At 44.6% G+C, this 23,990-nt stretch overlaps 1 protein-coding gene across 1 annotated transcript; it reads right to left on the bottom strand.

The window, feature by feature from the left end:
- Nucleotides 1-275: 275 nt before the first annotated feature.
- LOC110484103 (inositol 1,4,5-trisphosphate receptor-interacting protein-like 1) lies at nt 276-23,732 on the bottom strand. Its single transcript, XM_085580880.1, has one exon. It carries the CDS (start codon nt 15,026-15,028, stop codon nt 13,595-13,597), a length of 1,434 nt encoding a protein of 477 aa, XP_085437006.1. The 5' UTR covers nt 15,029-23,732; the 3' UTR covers nt 276-13,594.
- Between the last annotated feature and the right edge of the window lie 258 nt (nt 23,733-23,990).

Below are 23,990 nucleotides of genomic sequence, written 5' to 3'. Positions count from 1 at the left end.
TGTGGGATTCTTTTTTGTGCCATATAATATTGATTTTCCTGCAGATAACCAGATATCATTAGTTTGATTAATGCTACCACAGCTTAGAATAACTGGCTGGAAAGTTCAACCTAAGGCATTTTTCAGGAGAAGAAGATAAAGCACAGCTCAGACTTCTCTGTTTATACCTGGGAATATGGTGGCCAGAGGGCTTCAGGGGTGTTAAGCTAGACAGTTAAGAAAAAGCTCAGTAGAGAAGAGCTGGAACTGCTCTACAGAGCCTGGCTGATAAAGTCAGGCAGTTCAGCTGCAGACAGGGCTGAGTTTATTTTGGTACCAAACCCCTAGGTTTTCTTCCTAACAAAGGTTGTCACATTTGCAGGCAGAGCTGAGTCACACAGGCTGCCTCAGCCAGAGCTGTGCCCCTGTGCTGCTGGGTGTGCAGGCAGCAGGGCTGTGAACACTCATTCTCTCTGATTGCTTCAGAAGGGAAAGAAGCAGACAAAGCTCCCAGGGACTGGTTTATGAGTTGGCTGGTGCTCAGAGAAGTGTGTTGCTTATTGTCTGAGCATGCCATGCAAAGGGAAATCAGCTTTACTCTGCTTGGGGACATTGACTTCCTTGGAAGAAGGAACCAGTGAGATACATCAAGAGCACCACTAACACCCTACATACTCACAATAAAGAGGTCATCTTGAAAAGAAGTGAAAGAAGTCCTGCAAAGAAGGCCAGGGACAGCACACACTGATCAGTCTTCTGAGTGAAGAATCTCTGACACATCTTAAAGTTTATCAATGCTACAGTCTAGGAGAAGGTATCTGCACTAATACTAAACTACTAATACTAAACTACTGCACTAATTGATAGAGTCTGTCAGCTCAACATCATCTTGCTAATGTCTCTGCACTCCTGTGGTCCTCAGTCTCAAAATTATGGCAGAAGGAGCAGAACAGTCGCTTGATCATCATACAGGTCAGGAAACGGAGGAGTAGATGGAGGAACCCATTTTCTTTCTTTTGGCACACTGGAAAGTTAAAAAGCATTGTGTGGGTTTTAGTCCAGGGGGTTCAACAGAAGACAGGCCAGAGAAGATGATACTGGTATTTGGGCTTTGATGAGTGGATGGCCACTACACACCAGTGTAGAGCATCTGTGCAGACCCTTATATGGCCTTCTAACTCATGTGAACTATCCCAAAATAAGAGAATCCAAGAAGTCTGCTCTGGGGGTAAGATGTGAGCAGTGGTAGAGCCAGAGCCTGCAGGAGGGCAAAGCCTCAGCTCTAGCAATGTATTCTGTTTAAAGGTAGGTTAGAATAGAATACATAGGTTTATCTTGGGGAAAATCAGGCCAATTTAGGCAGATAGCTCTGTCAGAAGATAGTATTGGTCTGCTTTGGTGTATTTGTTACAGAATAGTGCCATTGCCCTTAATGAAGAAGAAACTGTTCTTGGTTTCATACAGAGCTAGATGAAGAACTGGCTCTCCAACAGTGCAATGGAAAGCTTGCAAACTTTCTTCCTCATGAGACTTATACTGTCACCCTATTCTTTTAAAAGTTTTAAAGTTCTTCCAAAAGTTTTCTGTACCTTCTAATGTTTACATATTTCTACTAGAGTTTCTTACACACTGTCATGTAAATAATGATTGTTTTCCATTCTTCCTTGTGGGAGGAGAGAATTAATAAACTGTTAGTTTGACCAGTGTTGTTGGAGAGGTGACAATTTCACCCTCCAATCCATTGCCACTTTTAGAATTCTATACATTAGAAAGTCAGAAATAAAACTTACTCTTTTCCCTCTTTTACATCTAGCATAAATGTGTGAGTTATTTTGTGTCATAGTGTGACATTATACTGTAAGTCCTGTGTTCTCCTTGCTCTGAAGAAGATCTTATTTGTGCAGCCATTAACCATATGGGACAATTGGTCCCTAAAAACATGCTGAAAATTGTGTCATTGACTTCTTTCTATTCTTCATCAGATGAGCCATCTCTGAACTCAAACTTTGGTAAGAATGTAACTTGCAGCAATTGATGAATTGAAGAAGGACGTGTTTATTGTTCTTATGTAAAAATGTCTTTGAAAGCTTCCTCAGCATTTGTTGAGGTGTGACTGGTCAGCTGAGTGAGGGGTGTTTTCCAGTTCCTGTCTGTAGCATGGAACAGGCATTTCTGTGGGAGCACAAGAGCACTCCTAATGAGTGTGTCAGTACTGCAACATGCATGTGGACTCTGACTTCAATACCTGTCTAGATTTTTTTCCCTATAGAGTTTAGACAGCCACTTTCACAAGCCTTTTAACTACCTAATTATTCAAATATCCTCCAAAACCAAGAATGAAGTGTCTGTGAGTATTGTTGAAACAAAGAAGTTTCACAACCCCAAATGTACCCAACATTTACTTTGTATTATCCCCGCTGTCCTCACATTTTCCTCTTTATGAGTTCAATTTCAGCAGCTCTGACCTTGTGGAACCTTTTCTCAGCCACAAGTGTCAGTGATCAACTTCTAATCTGTCTCAAAAAAGCTGTACAATGTAGTCTGTCTTTCCTGCCAAACATCATAAAGCGAATTGATACCTTCTGCTGTTCCATCCTCTAGGCAACCACACCTCATCTGCATTTATTGCTGCAGAGAGAGTGGGGTGATGTGACCAACACTTTCTGCAGGCTGGATGGGAACTGCAGCTGAGGATTTTGTGCAAGTAGCAGAAGTGCAGAACTGTCTGCCTCCCTTTTGCAGACTCAACTGAACAATTGCTTTTTCTTTTTTTTTTTTTTTGTTTTTTTTTTTTTGTTTGTTTTCCTTGTGAAGAAAAGTAAATCTTTTTAATGATTTGCCAATCCTCCAAATAAGAACCTTTGAAATGCCAAAATGAAGTAAAGGCAAGTTTTGAGATATTTAACAGCTACTCTTAGCAACTGTAAGCTGCCAAAGATTGATATTCCTTCTACCAGATAGGTGGGATATAATGAAAACACAGAGTAATAAGATAGGAAACTGTTATCTAGTCAGTACAAACTGTTAACTAAATCAATAAATTACAGACTTGGGAACTTCTATAGGCTAAATTATTGCTGAATTACTTCTCTGGAGAGCTACCTTCAATTTTAAAGTTCATTTACTTTTACAAGATATTGGGTAGGAGTCTGCAAGGAGAATGGAGCTACTTCGTATATAACTAAAGGAAGTTAAAATGCTGAAAAGAAAAATTATGAGTAGTAGAAGTGCTGAGCAGTATCTACACTTCTTACAATGTGCAATTCCCAGAGTGAGTGCAAAAGTCATGACTTACAGAAATGATTTGTGTTTCTGGGATGCTCCTTGGAATTACCTTACAAATCCTCACTTCCAGAAAGTACTGAATGATACTTCTGAACAATTAAGCTCCCATAACAAATGTCACAATGAGCAGTCAGTGCCACTAGTCATGTCTGTGACCTCAGCCTTGCTGTTTAAGTGTGAGATTGGTTCAAATTCCCCACCCACTTTCTAACTGGAGGATTATATGGAGTGAATGAAATAGTTATTTTCTGCCAACTTGATTTTAATTATACATGTCCTAACCTTTAGAAAATGTATTTAGATTTTAACATAGTACTGTGGGGGAGAGTGACACAGGAAATATATGCTTGAGCTTACTAAAACACAAAATATATTTTCTCCAAGTGATAAACAGATGTGAAAATGACAATAAAACACATGAGCTCTTGGAACAAAGGGATCATCCACATGAAGACTATTACATTTCTGCAGTAGTTTAATCCTGTAATCCTTAGTAAAGCTTTGATTACAGATTAATATGATATCAATGAGGCCTTTATCACTTGCGGTGCTGAGATAAGATTAAATGACCTGTTATAGTCATGGCAAATCTCTGGCAAGGCTGAAGCTGACCCCATGGTTGCTTCCTGACTCTTTTGTTTTTGTAAACTTTCAGGTAACAGTTTTTGCCTTTGTCTGGGTCAAAGGGCCATGAAAAGAAGGTGAGAGTGAAAGGACCCTGAGGAGAAGGAAAGAATTATTTACATCCAACTGAAGCAGGGTTGGGGGATGCAAATGGGAAATCTGCAACCTCTTGCTCTCTAGGTGTCACAATAAAATCCCTTCCTTGTGTGAAGCAGAGATTTCCAGATCACAGCTTGCACTCAGATGAAGTTTTTACACAACTGAAAATACTTACACTATGTCTGCAAAAGGAAAGAAGTTGTTTTAGGTCCTTGTGACATGTCACCTTGAAGACCAGCAATCTAACATAAAACTGGTATCCAATTTGAAATGTTTTGCAAACACCTTGTATTTCCATAATTTTTATTTCCCATCCTCTGCGTGCATCCATATCCACAAAGACTCCACATGGGGTGTTCCAAAGCCAAGTTATTTGCAATCAAGAGAAACAGGTTCAGTCCCTGAAGCAGGAAGTGAAGAGCAGGCAGAAAAGCCAGCTTGAGCATTTGAATCCATGGCCATCACTTTTTTCACTCTTGCTCCTGCCTATTACCACAGTGAGGATTCACAGCATCCATGCTGAATCAGGATTTCCATTGGTAGCCACAGCCCCTCACATCTGAGGGTATTTCTATGCTCTTGACTCTAAGTATGGAGACCTCTCTTTCCCTTCTCACCTTAGCTGGTCAAGTGCACCATGTGGGTCTGACCTGGCCTCAGGACAGCAGCTGTTGATTTAGAATCATAGAATCATTGGGTTGGAAGAGAACTTAAAGATCATCTAATTCCAACCTCCTGCCATGGGCAGGGACACCTTCCACTAGACCAGGTTGCCCAATGCTCCATCCAACCTTGCCTTGAACACTTCCAGAGATGGGCCATCCACAACTTCTTTGGGCAGCAAAGAGACAAAAGATTTTTAAATGCTGCTCTTGAATGCATACAGTATCAGAAATTTGTAGTACCTTTGGATGACCAACTCCCACCCTTCAGCCACAATAAATTAATGTATAGCTGATGGAATTACTAAATCTCAAATAGCAGATGCTGAGGAAATATAGCAGCCTGCTTGCAACATCTGTGTCCTCTTCCTTCTGTGTGTGGCTACCCTGGACCAAGTTGGAGGGCACAAGGATTGATGGGGGACACATCTCTGATGTGAGCTGGCAAAGTCATTCCTCAGTCCTGCTTTGAAGCCACTCTTGTAACACTTGCAAAATCATCATTCTTTTTATGGAAAAGCAGATCTTCAGACTGGGATTGGAGGACAAACCCAACAAATGTGAATGCTGTTTGAAGCTGGATCCAACCACTCCAGCCAGCTGCCTTCAGATGTTGAAAGTGACTGACTTTGTTTTATGTGGCAGATATGAGGCAACCAAGAGCTGGTCTTATTGCAGATTTCCATATGGCAAAAGTGTTTCTTTGAAAAGGGCATCAAAAGGAAAATATTAAAACATCCAGAAACCACGTGGAAGGAAAAGGAAACAATTATTTGGAACAGATCTGGCTTCAGGGACCAGCAAGGCTGAGCTGTATTCTGGCACTGGCTGAGGATTTTGTCCCAGATCCCTTCACCTTGCACCCATTCCCCATGCTCTCCAAGCAGCTCTGTTTGTTTGCTATCATCCCCACTAATTTTTGTAGTTGTTTTGCTCTTTGTCAGCACTCCAAGATAGTTTTCTGATGGCACTGAGGAGCATCTTGATGTAAATGTGAAGCCAGAAATTTCCACACATGCTGATTGAAAAAAGCTGAATCAGGAAGAAGAAAAAAATGTGAGACAGAAGAGCTCAATCACACTACAAAATTTGCTTTTTATCATCCTCTGATAGATGAGATTTTCCTTTGGCTTCTCCTGGAAATCTCTGGGACGAAGTATATCAGAATGGTCACCAAAGAGTCTGCTAATGCATGATTTTTTCTCAAAAAGTGGCTGAGGGTGGGTGCCAGATAAGCAATAAGATGGAGTCAGGTATGCACCAACAATCTCCCAACCTCCAGAGAGCTAAAGCCCTGTGAGGCACAGTCCCCTACCTGCTGTGCCCCACCACTTGCCTTCAAGAGATGATCAATCCATTCTTTTGGAGACTCTCAGAGAAGCACAGAAACAGTCCCCATAGAACCTAAGGACAGCATCTTCCTCTTCATTATTGCTAGTTTGTTGTCAAGGAAGGCTCATCCCCTGGCTGGGTATTATAACAGAATCATATAATCATTTAGGTTGGAAAACACCTCCAGTATCATCAAGTCCAACCATTAACACAACACTGCCATGTTCTCCAATAAACCATGTCCCCATGTGCCACATCTACATGATTTTTAAACACCACCAGGGATGATGACTCCACTAATTCCCTGGACAGCCTGTTTCATTGTCCTCAAAACCACTGTAAGGTGTCGTACTGTTCCTGAAAGCTCTCCAGGGGCAGCATTCATCAGCTGAATTCCCTCACTGAAGTGGAAACTCTCCTGCTATGGTGCAATTTTTGTGGGGTGTTTATAAAGGTCAAAGAACATGATAACACACAGGTTTAAGGTATTGTAGCTTCTCTTTTGAAGGACTGGAGTGTTCTAAACCATCCCTGTTAGACTACTGATTTCCCTGGATAACTGGGTATTTGCTTCATGCGACTTGACGGTGTGGCAGGACTTGAGAACGCTTTTCCAGAGATGTCTTGTTCTAGACAGAGCTTCGTCTGCATCCACAAAAAACCTCACCAGTGTGATGACACAGGCACTACTGTGCAAACCTCCCAGGGAGCACAGAGTGCAGGGGTAGCTCTGGCAAGCTTTGGAGGAAAGAGGTGCAGGGTTGTATCCACCAGATAAGAAGGAAGGTCACTCTGACAGTAGATCCCTACATCCTCCTCTTTCGAGAACCCCTCCCACTGGCACATAGCCATGCCTTGGCTCCTTTCCAGAACTACAGCATCTCAGCCAGGAAAAAATTTGTACAGAGGCTGAAGGGAGATGGGGAGCTCTGTAAATCCTCCAGCCCAGACTGTTTCTGTTGATCCGTGGCAGCAGGCATTGTACGTCCTGGTATCAATGTGATGAATGTTGTGCTGACTTCTGCATTGTGTGTGCCTTGTACTAAATATTGTCTGCTGGAAAGTAAATAACAGCAGATGAGCAAATGGGGCTGTGATGACATTTCAGTATCCATAATGTTTCCATGCGCAAAATGCAGAAGTTATGCATCATTTTAACAGTAGGAATAGATAAGCAGTCAGCTATCTGTATCCAGAAAATCAAAAAGGAAAGCAGCATTAGAGGAAATAGATAGGCAGTGGGTGTTCAAGGGCAATGAGTCATCCTTGCCACAAATAAGGCTCAGAATGAGGAATACTAATAATTAGGCAGCATATTTCAAAAGTTCAACTCTTTCCTCCTTTTCCAATTTATCTTTTATGCCCTGGGGATGTTTTGGAATGACAGTATCTGCTTTAGGATGTAGACATCTACTGTGGAAAAAAATGACCAAACAGCGGAGAAAAATAAAGTTGAGCTGTAAAGTTTCTTTTTCCTGAAACTCAGGTGGTCCCTCCAGAGGAAACTGTCACGATGCTGGTCAGCCAACAGAACAAACAAATCCCAGGGAAGGACAAGTCCTGTGGCCACTGAGCTCGGCACTTGCAGGAAGCATCAACAGCACCTGCTTTTCCCTTTTTCCATGGTACTTATTCCCCTGAGCTTGCTCCGTTCTGCTCTCGCTCAGGGAATGGAACGGGTCCCTCTAGTGGGTGAATCCGTGAGGAAAGAACCTGCTTCCCATTTTGGTACAGTCTCTTCCCCTCTCAAATTCACACCTTCTGTTTTAGTGGAGCTGCTTTGGGTTGAAACAATGAGGATTTTGACCCTGAGTCAGGCTGGGTCTCACCCTAGCCTAAATCCTGAACTGCCTGAAGTTGAAATTTGCAAAGAGAAGATTTGGAGAAAGAATGCTGATTCCACTGTGGATGCCAGTGCTCTGGCTCCTTGGAGGTTGGAAGCAAATATAAATAGCAGGTGTTGTCTTCACTTTGGAGGATTTGTAGGAAAGAAGACTTTTTGAACCTTCAACAAGTCACCTTTCTGAGTGTGAATCACAGAATCAATAAAGTTGGAAAAGATCTCTAGGTCACCGAGTCCTACTTATGACCAAATGCCACTGTGCTCAAAAATCATATCACAAAGGGCCATGTCTACTTCCAAAAAACTGCTTCTATGGATGGTGACTTCACCACTTCCCTGGGGAGCCTGTTCCAATGCCTAATCACCCTTTCAGTGAAAAATATTTTCCTAACAGTTTCCTAATAATGACATAATTAACATTTAGCCTTAAAACCTCTGAATCACAGAGATGTTTGGGCCTGTCCTAGGTGGAGACGAATCCCTTTCTGAACAGGAACAAGCCTTAAACCAGCAAACATGAGTTCTTGTGAAACCACAGGGCTGCAGTGTCCTCCCTGTTCCTTCCCTGCTTCCCTCTGCTGCAGAGCTCTGATTGCAGCAGCCTGACTTCAAGCACTGGCAAATGTCATCACTGACATGTGATGGGTGCACGCCATCATTATAATCTGTATGCATTTAGCCATCCCAGCATGATAAGAGAATGATTAGGAGAACAGTTAGAGAGTAAATTAAAAACTCCCAGCAGTTTCCTGTGTGAAGGCACTAACTTACAGGCATATTTTTTCACAGCATTTCTGAAAAATGCCATTAGTTATACCTGTGAATACATGTTAGATTTAAACCCCTGGTGAGAATTTTTATTAACATACAAATATGTTAGGGCTCTTATGCTGCTTAAAATGTAATTAACCATCTTCTGAAGATTAAGGGTGCATAATCATAAAAGAAGTGCACTCTTGTGCATTTAATTCTTCTAATCTGCTTTATGTTGATGTTAGTGTGGAAGAATAATCGCTAGTTTGCCTAAATAGTTTGGGTTTGTGCTGTAGGAAGAAATTGTTATAGGATGTACTTCTAAACTTAAAATTTGGTAGGCTTACAGTGACAGAGGATGATGAAGTGCACAGAAAGATTAGGAAAAAAATGCTTCTTTTATTCTTTTGCTGCCGTTGCAAATGCCCTGCAGTGGTAAAGCTGTGTTTCTGACAGTTTCATTCAGCAGACGAAAAGGAGGAAGGGACAGGCACACCCAGTGAATGACAAAGATAAGAGCAATAAACTTGCAGCAGTCTCCTTAACCACTAATTTAAACACATAATGTGTCATGTGGGGATTCAACAAGATTTTCTGAGAAGTATGTGGAAAATGAGCAACCAACACAAGGCAGAGAGACTTCTGATTTGCTGTGTTGTAGTAAGAGTTTGTGAAATGGACTCTAAAAAAATCAATTAATGATTTAATGTTTTATGTGCTATTGGAGTAGTCAGGGGTGTCACAGTCCCCATGAAATGTCGATCAGGTTTATTTGAAAAATGGTGAAAACCTTCAAGGCCACAGAGTATGACTCTTCAGGAGCAGATTTTTCCTAGCAACATGATGCACAAAATCATTAGGTAACTTAGAGAGCTCCACAGAAAAAATTTTGTTCCTCTTCCCTCCTAGCAGGACTTCTTGAAAACTCAGAAGAGATAAAGAAAGAACAGTGAAAACTGTGTGATGAAGACATTTGCTGATAGTCATGGCTGCATGACCACACACTAAAGTTGTGCAATAAGTGTGCAGCCTGCTCCTAACAGAGTCAGTGGGGCAGAAACTCCCATGGAAAACATGGGATGAAGAGTCCAGGCCACTCCTGCTTTTATGGAGGAGTCAGAGGGGATGGAGACTGGCTGGTGTTCCAGGAAGACCACCAAAGAAGCGAGTTTCCTCCTCACTTGAATAAGCAGTGGCCTGTAGGAAAAACAGCTTCCAAAATCCATTTTAAAAGCGGAAAAACAATTGCAAAGTCATTCAATTTTTTTTTTTTTTTTTTAAGAATAAGTTATGTTAAGGGGGTCCTTTAGCACTCAGTTCTTTGTGGGGACAATAACATTTTGGAGCAGATTGTTGTGGCCGAGTGGACCCCCGCTCCAGGGCAGACTGGTGACAATGTGACTACAGGGAGCAGTGACACACAGCCCAAGAAAGGCTCCTTGGCTGCTTCTTGTTTGTTTTCATTATGTCCAAGTGAATGCAGAGGCATTATTGAAAGTTGCTTGTTTTCAGTCCAGCTTCCATCTGACAGGTGTGACAGGCAGCATGACAGGTTGTTCTGGGCCCTTCGCCATGCCGAGCTCTTGAGGCAAAGCTGCTCTCTGTGATTCCCCAAAGGAGGCAGCTGCCAGGCTCCTTGGGGCCACCTGTGCTCACGGACCGGCGTGCAGCACGTCAGGGAAACCCTTCCTATGGAGGGCACACAGCTTTTCTCCCTCAGCACTGACAGGCAGCCACAGAGGCTGCCACCTGGGATGCAGGGGCAGGGGAAACTCCTGCTTCCCCAGTCAAAACCCAGCACAGAACTTCCCCCATGTTTTCCATCAGGCCCACAGACCAGGATGTTGCACAAAGACCACATTGCTTTTCTTGCCTTTAGCTGGCAGTCCTTTACAAAACTGCAGGGAAATACCCGAGGTTGTTAAAGCGTGAATAGTGCTTCAGATCCGTTTGATGTTTTGTCCCACTGCCTGCTTCCCCACAGCACTGGGTGCATCTCTGTTTCCACAGGCCAGCAGCACCAGCACAGAGCTGAAGGGTGCTGGCAGATCACAGCAGGCTTCAGCCACATGCATATCCTGGCTTCAATCTCAGCTTTTTAGAGAGGCATTAAGTAGGTTAAATCTTAAAATCATACTTAAAATTGCTGGCAAGTTGAGTGCTCAATTCCCTTAGGATTTTTGAGCAGGTGGAATATACATATCCCAGGTAATGTAAAAGACACCAGATTCCCATTCCCAGCTTGTTTAAGGACTGCTAGTGTGAACAACCTTGGACAAAGTGCATTTGAGAACCTGATTAATTCTGCTTGCCATTCAATCTTGCAACTAAATAAGACATGAAGCTCCAAACACAAAACCAGCCATTCTTCTGTTCCAACAGTTTGCTGTCAACACAAGACAATAAAATATGAATATTTTAGATTCATAATGCAGACAAATAGGAAATAGGAGCTGTATTGTGCTTTACATGCATGGCTAACTCAGTAATGCTAATGTGATTATCTCACTGAACTTTTGTGATGTCGCTTAAGGGTAACTTTGCCCTGCTTAGCTGGGGTATACGTATTTGTTTCACAAAGGCCTAATGTCTTTTTTAAGTTTGCAGAAATAAGGAAGCCTGATTTCCCTCATCTGTTACAAGGTAGCATCCTTTCTTGCCATTAAAGTATTGGGCATAAAAATCATAAAATTATAAGAATTTTTGGTTCTTGGAGAAGTAAGGATGGTGGCTAGCAGAACTGCCATCCTGGACTTCCAGGCAGATTTTTTCCTGTTTAAAAGATCAATTCACAGAGTCCTTTGGGAAGCAGTGCCAAGGAGTTCAGGAAGGGCAAGGGAGTTCAGGGAGGCTGGAGATTCTTCAAGAAGGAAATCTTTAAGGTGCAGGAGTAGGCTATCTCCAGGTGCTGAAAGCTGGCTGAAACTCAGGGAAAAAAAAGAGTTCATGACCTTTTGAAGAAGGGGCAGGCAATTCAGGAAGACTACAGAGATATCATGAGGTTTTCAGGGTCAAAACTGTAACTGAATTTAGAAAAACATCAGAAATAGAAAAAGCCTAACTTAAACTTAATTTGGCTACTACAGTCAAGAGCAATAAAATATGCTTCTACAAGTACAAAAGGAGAATCTTCATCCTTCACTGGATGCATGGGGAGACATAATGACAAGAGATGAGGAAAAGGTTGAGGTCCTTAATGTCTTTTTTGCCTCAGTCTTTAATAATAAGACCAGTTGTTCTGTGGGCACCCTGAATTGAAAGACAGGGACAGGGAAATGGTCAGCAACATGCTATGCTACTCAGGCAGACACATGTCTATGCAGTCAGATAGGACCCAGAAGAGGATAGTGCAGGAGCTGGCTGAGGTGCTCCCTGATCCCCTTTCATTCATTTATCAGCAGTCCCAGATGACCCAGGAGGTCCCAGGTGACTGGAATTTAGCAAATGGTACACCCATCTACAAGAAGGGCTGGAAGGAGGATAGGGGAACTGCAAGAAAAGAAGAAAATCCTTGCTCAGCCAAGCCATCCTTCTGCCCTGCTTGCCATTTCCTTCTCCCGTGATTTTAGGAGATGGCTCTTCAAAGAGGACCAGCACTCATGGAGCACAGGACCTCCAAAAGCAGCTTCCCAAGGGACTATCTGGGCTTGCTTCTTCAGCAGCCCAGATTCTGTTCTCCCCACATGCATGGTCAAGGTTTTGCTGGCAATTGTGTGTACATTTGACAGAAATGCTCCACAGACTAAGTGAGTGATGGCTGTCTGTATGTCTGTCAGATAAATGGGGAAAGTGGTAAAGTGTTTGTTAATGGGAGACTTGGTATGATGTAAATGCTGTGGGTTAAGGAGTGGATATTGTTCTGGTTTCAGCTGGGAATACAGTTAATTTCTTGGCAGTAGCTCGTTCAGTGCTGTGTTTTAGATTCAGTAGATGACAGTTCTTCTTGTAGATGACAATGATGCTGGTAACACACTGATGTTCTGGTTGCTGCTAAGTGTCATGTTTATCCAAAAATCAAGGACTTATTGTGCCCCGTGCTCTGCCAGTGAGGAGGTAAAAAACCCACAAACCCAAAAAGCTGGGAGGGAGGAGCACAGTTGGGACAAGTGTCCCAAACTGGCCAGAGGGATATCGCATAGGCTGTGATGGCCAGTATATAAAATGGGGGAGTTACCTGGAAGGGGAGCTGATGGGTGTTTGGGAAAGGGTCTGACATTGGTCAGTATGTGGTGATCAACTGAATTGTGCATCACTTGTTCTTATTTTGTTTTTACTCTCCATTCTTATAAATTCTTCTAATTTACTTGCTTTCAACTGTTAAATTGTTAGATTGTTGTGTGATGCTGAACTGCCTACTGAGATTATCCCACAACAACAGGGAGTCCTGAAACCAGACAGCCCATTCTATCCTCAAGTGCTATATCCAGCCCACCCAGTAACTCTTCTGCAAAACTCTCCCTGACTCTGCAGCAGCTGAGCAGCCAGTACCCTATGCCAGTGCTCCCTGACAAAGTGATGCAGGGAGACTCACAGGTGAAGTGTTTTCTCAAATATATTATTTATTGCTATCTTTGTACCCAGTAAAGCTCACAGGAGGAATGGACTCTCTCAAAAAGGGCATTTGCAGGAGCTTCTGGAAGGCAGCAACATTAAATGCCACTTGGCAGTGAGCACAGCTGTGGAGGGTGACCAATTATTCCTATTTCCCCAGTGTAGGAACATGGACAGTGGGGAGTGGTAGCCAGGGAATCAGAGAAACCAGAGCCCACTGTCTCAGGTCTTCTACCAAATAATCTCCAGCTCTGTGGTAGCTGAGCAGCTGGATTCCATGCCAAAGTGATGCATGGATGCTCAGAGATAGTGTTTGTTCAAACACACCATTTGTTGTAAACTTTACGTCAATTAAAGGTCAAAGTATGGTTAGAATGATACTGGAAGTATTTTCCTATAAATCTAGCGATTCTACTCTTCTTGAGTACTATGATTCTATGATTCTGTGATTCTACAGTTGTCTCATTCATAGCCCAAAGTGATATTGCAGGTCATCAAGCTCCTTCAATGCCTCAGTCTGAGCAACTGGATCCTGTGCCAGGTGCTGAAAGAGGTTCAGGGGCTGTGCCTCATGGAAGGCTGGGGGCAAGGAGATCTCCTTGGGCATGTCCTCGTTGTCAAAGAAGAAGTGCTTGAGGCGTTTCTCCTCTACGCAACACTGCAGGTAGCACATGATGTCGTCTACCCGCATCAGGAAGTACTTGTGCTGCCATTCTGACAGAGGGATCAAGGTCAGGAGGTGCATGACCGTGGTTTTCAAGGCATAGATAGAAAGGCCTGAGTCCTTCAGAAGGCGAGCGCAGAGCCGCAGGCATTTGAGGTGGCAGCTGTGGGCTGGGGCCTGCATGGCGACATGCCTGAAGAACTTTGCCTCTGCCACAGCATAGCTCTCCAGCCATGTCGTGCTTGGGGGGATTTGGGCCTCTGTAGGCTGGCTGCTCAGGAAGATGTCCGAGTCACCTTGCTGCACACCAAATACTGTCTCCACGAAAAGGCTTCTCCCAGAGGCTTTCATCAGCTTCATCTTGCAGGAGCGGCAGGAGGGAAGCACCTTCATGCTGTAGTGATGGGACTGAGGCACCATCGACCAGGCTGAGATCACAAACGTCTGGAACCAGAGGGCAATTTTCTCCCCATCTAGGTAAGGGCCAGTGCAGAGGGTGTGTAGAAGGCTGGCTGCCTGATTTCTCTTCAACTCCTCCTCGGAGTCATGGAGGAAGCACAGCACGTTCTGGTCAGGCTGCTTCCTGGTGCAAGTGCACACCAGCTCCACGCGGATGCGCATCCTCCTTTGTGGCACCTCCCCCATGGAGTCTGGCTCCAGGTGGAAGGCATGCCCACGGGGCGGCTTCAGGGGCACAAACATACAGTAGACAACATCCTCCTCCTTATGGGGACTCCATCCTTCACAGGCACTGCCCACCCCAATCGCTGGTTCCAGCACTGGGAAGAAGCTGTCTGAAAAGAGATTATGGGTGACCTGGAGAAGGTCACTCATCAGCTCCTGCACCACCTGTCTCTTAGCAGCCAGCTTCGGCACTGACAGCTGGAAGCGTTTTGAAATGATCCAGGTCATATTCGTCCGAGCAGGATTTTCTTCCTCACTTTCCTCACTTTCCTCACTGTCTGAGACCCTTCTGTTGTCCCTCTCATGGATCCCTTTCTTGAACCACCAGTAGAGTGCCAAGAGCACCACCAGGGCTCCAGCAAGGGCCCAGAACAGGCCTTGCAGCGCAGCAGCGCTGAGCACGGCTCCCCAGGAGCCGACACTCTGCTCCAGGGTCCTGTGGGCCATCTCCTGCTGCACCTGAGTCCTCTGCTGGTTGAGACCCTCAGCCAGGTACACATTGATGTAAAAGTGGATGCATTGCACAAACCAGAAGAGGAATAGTGTGACCATTATGACCTGCAAGAGAAGGGAGAGGAGTGCAGCGGTGCTGAGAGGTGAGGGAAGGAAGAACAGAGAAACGAAGGGAGCTGGCAGTGAGGGAAGAAGGGATGGGAGACAGAGGGCCGGAAGGAGGGGGCTAGGCAGCTGTCAGGCAGCAAAGGCTGTGCCCAGCCCCAGTGGTGCCACTGTGCCCTTTGCAAGGTGTGCCTGGGAGGGGCTGGGCCCTGGATGCAGGGCTGGAAGCACTCTCTTGGGTGCCTGTGTTTGTGGTCCTGCCCTCATCCAGCGCAGCATCTGGCCGTGTGTGTCCCCTCATCCAGGCTGTGTGTGCTCATCCAGGCTGCCCTGGGGCAGCGCAGCTTCCTGCTGCCATTTATACCTGCCCCTGACTGTGATGTTCCTTGTGATGTCACTGGCACCAGAGATGTCACAGGCAGGCCAGCTGTGATGGGGCAGCATTGCCTACATGCCCCTCTGGCACCAGAGACATCAGAGCCAGGCCAGTCCTGCCCTTCTTGCCCACTCCAGCTCAGACCCTCACAATGGCCCCAAGAAACCAAAGTCCTGACACCCAACAAATGCAGACCCACTGCTCTGCAATGGCCCCCAGAGCCTCCTTTTACACAGCAGGACAAAGCTCCGCTGAAGCCTTGGCAAACATATAATTGGATGGTGTAGATTCCTGGGTGCATGTTCCTTGAGATCCCCTGTGGTGAGATGGGATTGGTTCCCTTGGCACTCATCTTTGTCCTTGTGGAAGTGCTCTTGGTGCCTTTGTGACACCCCTGTGTGTGGGGTACAAGAGAAGGACTTGGGGGTTCTCATGGATGCAAGGCTGGCCATGAGCCAACAGTGAGCATTCATAGCGCAGAAAGCCAGCGAAATCCAGGGCTGCTTCAAAAGAAAGCTGGGCAGTAGGCTGAGGGAGATGCTTCTGCCCTCAGCAGGACAAGAATGATGTGTGGAGCTGTTGGAGAGGGCCTAGAGGAGGCCATGAAGATGGTCAGAGGGCTGGAGCCCCTGTCCTGTGAGCACAGGGATGGAGCAGCTGCTCCATGTGGTGGGGCTGGTCCCCATGAAATGGAGAGCCCACATGGTGGGCCTGGTTTTAACAAAGTGGTAAAATCTCACAATATGGCATACAGACTTGTTTAAGATTTGAGAGGATTGAATGAACTTGTTCAAGTATGCCACTCAGTAGTCCCTAATCCAGACACCTAGTAAGCAAGATTCTCCCTGACCATGTGTGGTTCAGTGTGTTTGATTTAAAAGATGCATTCTGGACCTGTCCACTAGCAGAAGACAGCAGAGATATATTTGCTTTTGAATGGGAAGACCCCACTACTGGGAGAAAGCAGCAATTATGATGTAACAATGAACCTCTTTACCACAGGGATTTATAGGATCTCCAAATCTATTTGGACAAATTTTAGAACAGGTGCTTGAAGAGTTTAATCTAAATACAGGAGCAAAGTTATTACAATATGTAGATGATTTGCTGTATCAGGGGAGGAAAAAGAGAAAGACTGAGATGTCACAGTTAAGCTATTAAACTTTTGGGGAAAAAAAAGACTAAGGGTCTCTAAAACAAAATTATGCTTAGTAGAGAAAGAAGTAAAATATCTTGAACATCTAATAAGTGAAGGGCAAAGAAGGATAACCCTAGAATTTGTTTCTGTCATTGTCACTATGTACCTTCCTAAAACCAAATTAGAAATAAGAACATTCTTATTTTGCTAGGTTTGCTAGGATATTGCTGGTTATGGATGAAGAATTTACCCAACACGTAACGTTTTTGTAGGAAAAAATACAAGAGGAAGGAGAAAAAATTGAGTGGATAGGAATCAGCAACAGCAATAAGTCATTGTTTATGAAAGGTATGCTACAGATCTCCTCTGTAAGTCACTGGTTTTGGCAATCACCTGTGTGCAGAGTAGCTATTGCCTTATTAGTGGAAGACAGCAGAAAGCTAATTTTCAGGGGTACTTTAATTGTAGCATACAGAGTCCTCTCTTTTCCAGGATGAACAACCCCTGCTCTCTCAGCCTGTGCTCACAGGACAGGGGCTCCAGCCCTCTGACCATCTCCAGGGCCTCTTCTGGGCCCTCTCCAACAGCTCCACATCATTCTTGTCCTGCTGAGGGCAGAAGCATCTCCCTCAGCCTACTGCCCACGTTTCTTTTGAAGCAGCCTGGATTTCACTGGCTTTCTGGGCTATGAATGTCACTGTTGACTCATGGCCAGCCTTGCATCCATGAGAACCCCTAAGTCCTTCTCTGTACAGCTGTGCACAGCCGAGATGGGGAAGGCTCTGCAACAAAAATCTGAGGGAGCTGGGGATGTGTAGCCTGGAGAAAAGGAGGGTCTAGGAGAACCTCATTGCTCTCAACAACTCCCTGAAAGTAGATCTGATATTTGGGAAAAGCTTCTTCCTGGAAAGGTTTGTCCAGCACAGGAACAGGCATCCCAGGGATGTGGTGGAGTCACCATACCTTGGAAATATTAAGAAATGCTTCAAGTGCCTGGATGCAGCACTTGAGGACCTTGGTTAGTAGTGACCAAGGTGATGGCACTGGGCTGGTGGTTGGACTGGTGATCTTAAAGGTTATTGCCAACCTTAACAACTCCATGATTTAGGTACTGTTTGTAATGTAAGGAACTGTCACTATATATTAAAACATATTCACACATACATATTGTATGTGATAATCTCTGCTCAACATACAGCATCTCCTCTTGCTTGAGGCAAAGCAGTTTGCAGGGAAGTTACTTTCACCCTTTGCATCTTCCTGCATCAGATAGGCAGTAGAGCACTCTGACTTTTTGCCATAACATCTGATATCCTCTCTTCATGGGATGGTACACTGATGTTGTCTTCCATTTCCAGGGTCCTCTGCACACCATTGTTAAAACAATTACAGAGATTTTTTTTTCCTACTGAAGAACTGCATAGAGGTCTCAAACTATGTTTCAGCTGGGAACATGCTATTAGTCATCACATGAGATAAAAGACTGCTTCCCATATGTCTTCTGATGCTTGCCACATTTACAGGTGTCTTTGCCTTGGATGGCCATGCCTTCTTAAGAAGAGAAGAGATAGGTGGGCCTGATGTTCTCCCTGCAATTTGTGGGTGTAGCTAGCCAACATTGAAGATTACCAAACTATTCCACGCTTTGAAATCCCTCACCAGATCTTGCTGCCTGAGAAACAAAGGAAATAATGCAGCTTTCTTATTAAAATGAAAGAATAATAACTGAATAATGAATATCTGTGATTAAAATCCCCAGTATCACAGCCCCATCTAATGGACTGGTTGAAAGATATTCAAAGGACCTACAAAAATTCTATCTGTTCTCTAGCAAAATACGTTATCATGATAAACAGGACCCTGTGGCATATTAAACTCTTAATTATGGCACAGGAGGCATTTTCTGTGAAAATTAAAGAGGTTGCAAAATGGCTACAGCCTCTGGAAGGCAATTCTTAGAAGCAAAATATAACTCAGTGTTAGTGACTCCTTTATCTACTTCCTTCAGTATTCTCTTGGCACGGATTAATGTGGAGAGGGGAGTCTCCATATTTCTTAGTCATGTTATCATTATGCCAATGCCTCTGGAATGCCATAATCCTACAGAGCAGCACAGGCCCAAGAGAAAACACAATGAAATCACCGAGAGAAGAGAGATATCAGTTAATCCAAGCTTCATTTGCTATTGTATATTTGAGACCTTTTTTTTTTTTTTAAATTTATGAAAAAATGGCAGACGATGTGTGGCTTCCAGAGAAGTGGCTTGGCCTGCACAGTGTCAGTCTTGGGGAAGATTAGCCCCAGGGCTGCCTGTGCTACATGCTGTGGGATACATCACTGTAAACCTTCCTAATCCTAAGGCTGGTTACCAGGCTTTTATGTCTCATAACCAAAACCTAGTGGATCAAACCTCACTAAATAGGTACTGGCAGCCGGATGAGTTTTACATGAGTCATGAGTTTTACATCCTAATCCAGAGCTCTGAAGGGAAGCAGGAGGAATCTTTTTGTTTCATTGGGTGATGGATGGAGTAAATACTAATTTCTAAGCGCCTACAAAGTAATTTTTGTGACACTAGGTCACTAGGAATTTCTAGTGCTTCTTCCTTGGAGCTCCTTAGCTTCTCCAGCAGTGACAACTGAAAAAGTACTTCTTCCCAGATGACTCACAGCTCTGAGCCCACATCACACTCAGGAGTGCTAATTAGGCCCCTTACCCCTGGAAACAGGAAGAATTAAGCAGCAGAAGCCCTTTACAAATGTTCTCATCCTGAGAGCCCACTTTCTTTTCTCTTCTGAAGGTTTCCATCACTTTGCTCACCTTGTTAAGAAAAAAGCTCAAGCAAGATGTCCTAACATTTCCTGTGTTCCTGAGAGTGCATGCCCAGACACAAACAAGGACTTTTTACTCCAAATCCGTAATTACCACTGTGTTCCACAGAAGTTCTGAGCTGGGTATCTGACTGCAATATTTATCACACACCATACCTTAGGGCCTAGTATGGACTTTGGTAAGTGGACTCTTCAGGCCCCATAAAGCCTGGTCAAGGAATAACTGAAGCAGAAACATCTACTCAACTTAACTTAAGAGACTCTCAAGTAAATAATTACTTAAGCCAAGTTCATTTTGGGGGAGAGATCACTTCAGATGGAGAAAATGTGATTTTCTATGCTGACCTTGGATGCCTGTGGGGCTGGAATGACATGGTGCAATCATTAATCTTCTGGAAGTAGAACTATTTTAGCATCCACAAAAGTTCCCTTGCCCTGACCAAGTGCCAAATTCCCATTTGAAACAGTCTCCTTGCTGGACCTGTACACAAGGAAACACTTCAGGGTTCATTTGGGAAATGTTTTTGCTTGGGTTAATGGCTTTTCCAGGAGACTGACTCTTCTGCTTTGGATTGATTCACCCCCAAGAGGCTGTGGGGTCCAAGAGGGCTACTCCAGGGCTTGGGCGCTGCAGTGAGCTGTATGGTCACAGGAACAGGGCCTGCAGGCACACTGCTGGCTGAGCTTTGTGTCACCTCCTCCAGAGCCACCACAAAGCAGGAGCAGAAAAGGCAGATGGATGGCACCATCCCTGTTAGTGACCAGCACTGTCTCCTAAATTCCACATCTAGAACAACAGACTCAGCTAGCTGTAAGATCATTAGGGGAAAGGAGGCTGAAGCAGTCAGGATTTCTCTATGGGGTGAGCCCCAAATTCTGGCCCTGGTCGCTGCATCGTGGCAGATGCTCCACTCCGGAGCAGTCATCAGAAAACAGGGGCATCTAGTGGCTGCGCCAGAAAGTTCAATAAACACCACCATTCCCTTGAAAAGATGTCAGAGATTGCCTTTCTCCACTCTCAGCTCTGTAAATAAAAATATTTTATGCCATTAGATTACCTGAAAAGGAAGGGAGAGGCACAAGTCCTTGTCAGATTTCATGCTAAAAGGGTAAAGCTGGGCAGCAGGAGCAGAGCACAGTGAGGCATTGCAGGGCTCCTCTTTCCCTACTCTGGGGAGGGGGCCCCATGTTTTCCTTCTGGACAGGTACCTTCCAGATCCCTGAGGGTTTTCCCCTGCAGGGAAGTAAAAGGAGATTATCAGAAATGCAGGTGAGAAAGTATTGTTTGCTTTAGTCCCAGAGATGTTACAGCTCCAGGTATAATTCCCTCATGCAATTCTCTGAGCCTGAACATGCAGCCCTTGCACACAGCACTTTTCAACCTATTCACATCCTAGGAATTGCAAATAGGACTATCTGGTCACTAATTGCCCCTGGCAGTGATAGCTTTCTGTCCCTCTTGATCTATTAGGTTCTCATCAGCATCACTGGCTTAGTGTGATCTGAATTTACCTGAAACGCTCCCTAATGTGTGGACAGAGCTGGCACATTGCAAAGGGACTGTCACGCAGGAGAGTTCCAAGTTTTCATATTCAATGGCTAAACAGAGGACAGCCCAGTCCCCTGAATTGTCAGACATCTGTCAAATGCAAAATTCATTATTTTATTAAGCAAAAGGTGTAAGGGAGAAAGCACAAAGCAAAGAACTGAGGGCTGAATGCTAATAGGGCTATTGCTGTTATGCAATTCTCTACAGAAAATCAAGACAAATGATAATACTGGAAAGGCATATTATTATTTTATAGGCTTAGTCCCAAAGTGAGAGGAGGAGAGAGAAAAACATGCACAGCTGTTTTTCCCTTTTCTGGCCACTTTGATGCACTTACAGGATAAATAATTTTGCAAGGTCTGTACGTGCTCCCCGAGTCACAGCTCAACTCACTGATAAAATTCAAAGCTTGCATTCCCCAGACAACCTGTTTCATGCATAGATGTGCATTCTATGTACAAATACTGTTTATTTTGGTGAATTTAGCAGTCTGGCAGTCAGCTAAGGAAAGAGAGATTCTGCAAGGAGGTTACTGCTGTGGCTGCAGTTCAGGTGAACACAGCTCAGCTCAGATGAACACACACACAAACCCAGCTGGCAGTGGGTCCATACAGAACAGAGTATGCCCACAAAGGCAGGGAAATAAATCAGTCCTGAGCCCAAGCTCAGCTGTGCTGGTTGCAGCAGAGGATTGGACTTAGCTCAGGTGTATCATGAGGATCAGTGATCCTCTCCTTTTCCTGCTCTACAATAAACAGACTTACAGAGTGGAGGAATATTTGAAAATCCTATTTATCTGCTGTCTTGAGGGTTTTTTATGACTATACCCACACACACAGAGAAAAATTTCATAGAGATATGATGTGCCAGATGAGGAAACACTGATAATAATTTTGATAGCAAAGCTTTTGGCTAAATGGCTTTTAAATGGAAGTTCAGCCTTGGGATCAGTTACAGAACAGTTACATGTGAACAAGGGCATTTTTATTTGTATCTCTGCTCCAGTGTGGAAAATAGTTACTGTGATGGTCTTCCCTTGGTGCACATCAGAGGATGCCATGTGGGCACAGACCAGCCCACAGAGAAGCAGCTGTCCAGATAGCATTTCCTTTTCCATTGGCTCCAGCCAGCTGCATGGATCTGGTCATCTTTTAATACCTTTAATTAAAACAAAACACCTGAGAAAGCAGCACACAAATGTGACAGGGAAACTGGCTCTTCTGCTCACTCCTTGTGAGAGGAGTTGGAGGAGGTCACTGCAAGACCAGCAAGGGCCTGTCTCACTGGAACTGTGGCGTGGGCAGTTTCATTTTCCAAACAGCCTTGACACCGCTGTACATGGCACCAGGGACTTGCTGCTGAGTGGGCAGGTGCACCTTGGCTGGAGAAGACACATGGTGATTGAGTTTGTCTCCACTGGCTGCTCTGAACTCACCTTTATCTCTGCAGTTGTTGACCTGACTTAATGCTTGATTTCCTTATGAGTGGAATAAGCCAAGCAGCATTCTGATGGTAGAAATTGGTCGTAGTATGCAGGGACTGCTTCTTGCTCCCTCTTTTTCCTGTGCAGCAGTGAGAACTTTGTGGCTCTATTCAATATGTAAGCATCCTCTGCATAGCCTCAATCCTGGAATGGCAATATTTACAGTAGTGAGTTTAAAACCCCCTCAAATCCACTAGAAGACCATCCTGGAAAGCAGCTCCACCTCTCAGGATAGCTACTTGCCCCACCCAGCTCCAGAGCTTGGACAAGAGCTTGACATTGGGCAATGGCAGAGAGCTACCACAGATCACTCACAATAATTAACTCTGAGACCACTCTCTTGACAACCGTCCACCAACACAGCCACCACAGCTCAGGTGACAACTCTGCCATGTGTTAAGCTGCAGGAGCCCACATGTGTGTCTGAGCTGCAGTGAAATGTTAATATTTTAAACATTTTGATCTATTGCTTATCCTCCAGCCAAACAAGAAGGTCTTTTTCACCTACTTTTAATTTCTTTTTCCATGCTGCTGAAAGCAGTAGGCATCGGCTGTGGTGATGAATGACCTTGCTGAGCCCATATAAAAGCCAACAGTTCTTGATAGTCCAGTTCAGTCTGCTTTCTTCAGCAAGAGCTGCAGGCACTCTGCTCCAGTTCCTCATTCATCATTGCAGATACTGGGGAAAAACATCTCTTCCCCCTGGATTCAGTCAGGAGCTGCTGTGAACTTCATTGGGTGGAGACTGAGCCTCGAGCAGGGAAGCTTCTGCTCTGCTAGGACTCTTTTCTATTTGTTTCACTTTTCCAGCTCTTTGATAACGCTCCCAAGGCTAGGATCTTTCGAGGCCATTGCCCACTGTTCTCCTGGGAAGCTGATCCTGGTCTGTCAGTGTGACAGGAGAGGCAATGCTGGTGTGAGGATCCTTACAAAGCCACAGCCTGCAGAGACTGACAATCTTGTCACTCTTAGAAAAAAGCCACATTTAATCACGTGTGAGAGACGTAACAGAGACACCCAAGAGGGCATCCTCCTGTTTGTGTGAAGCTCACAAACCTGTGTGCCCCAGCAGACAGTTCAAAGCTAGTTGTTTGATTTCTAAAATTTAATGAAACTGTGAGAGAGGAAAGGCTTTTGGCATTCAGCAAAGAAAGGATTTTTACAGACACAAATGATTATCACACTTATCTCTGTCAGTTACTGAGAGAAAGTGAGGTCCTGGGGCTCAGGTGTGTGCCTGGGATGCTGAAGCTTTGCAGATTTTTAATGGTTGAAGTGATCTGCCTAATCACCCTAACTTTCCATATGACAGAGAGAAAAGGAGCTGAGGGTGGTTTATTGATTCCCTCCATCCAGGTCTGAGCTGTGGGACTCAGGGCTGCTGAGGATGGTTCTGTGTGATACAACATTGGTGCCTCACTCTCCCCTGCATCAAGTGAGGTTTTACCTCTGTGGATCTCAAGCCACAGCACTGGGGAACTGCACTGCTGCAGGTGAAGGCAATACATGCTGAGGAAAAAGGGATGGATCTCATGGCTCAGAGCCTTTAAACAGGCTCTTTTCCAGGAGCCACATCCCA

This window comes from Lonchura striata, chromosome 5, assembly GCF_050655825.1.
Source record: "Lonchura striata isolate lonStrDom1 chromosome 5, ASM5065582v1, whole genome shotgun sequence".
NCBI lineage: Eukaryota > Metazoa > Chordata > Aves > Passeriformes > Estrildidae > Lonchura > Lonchura striata.
This window is presented reverse-complemented; position numbering and strand designations above follow the sequence as displayed.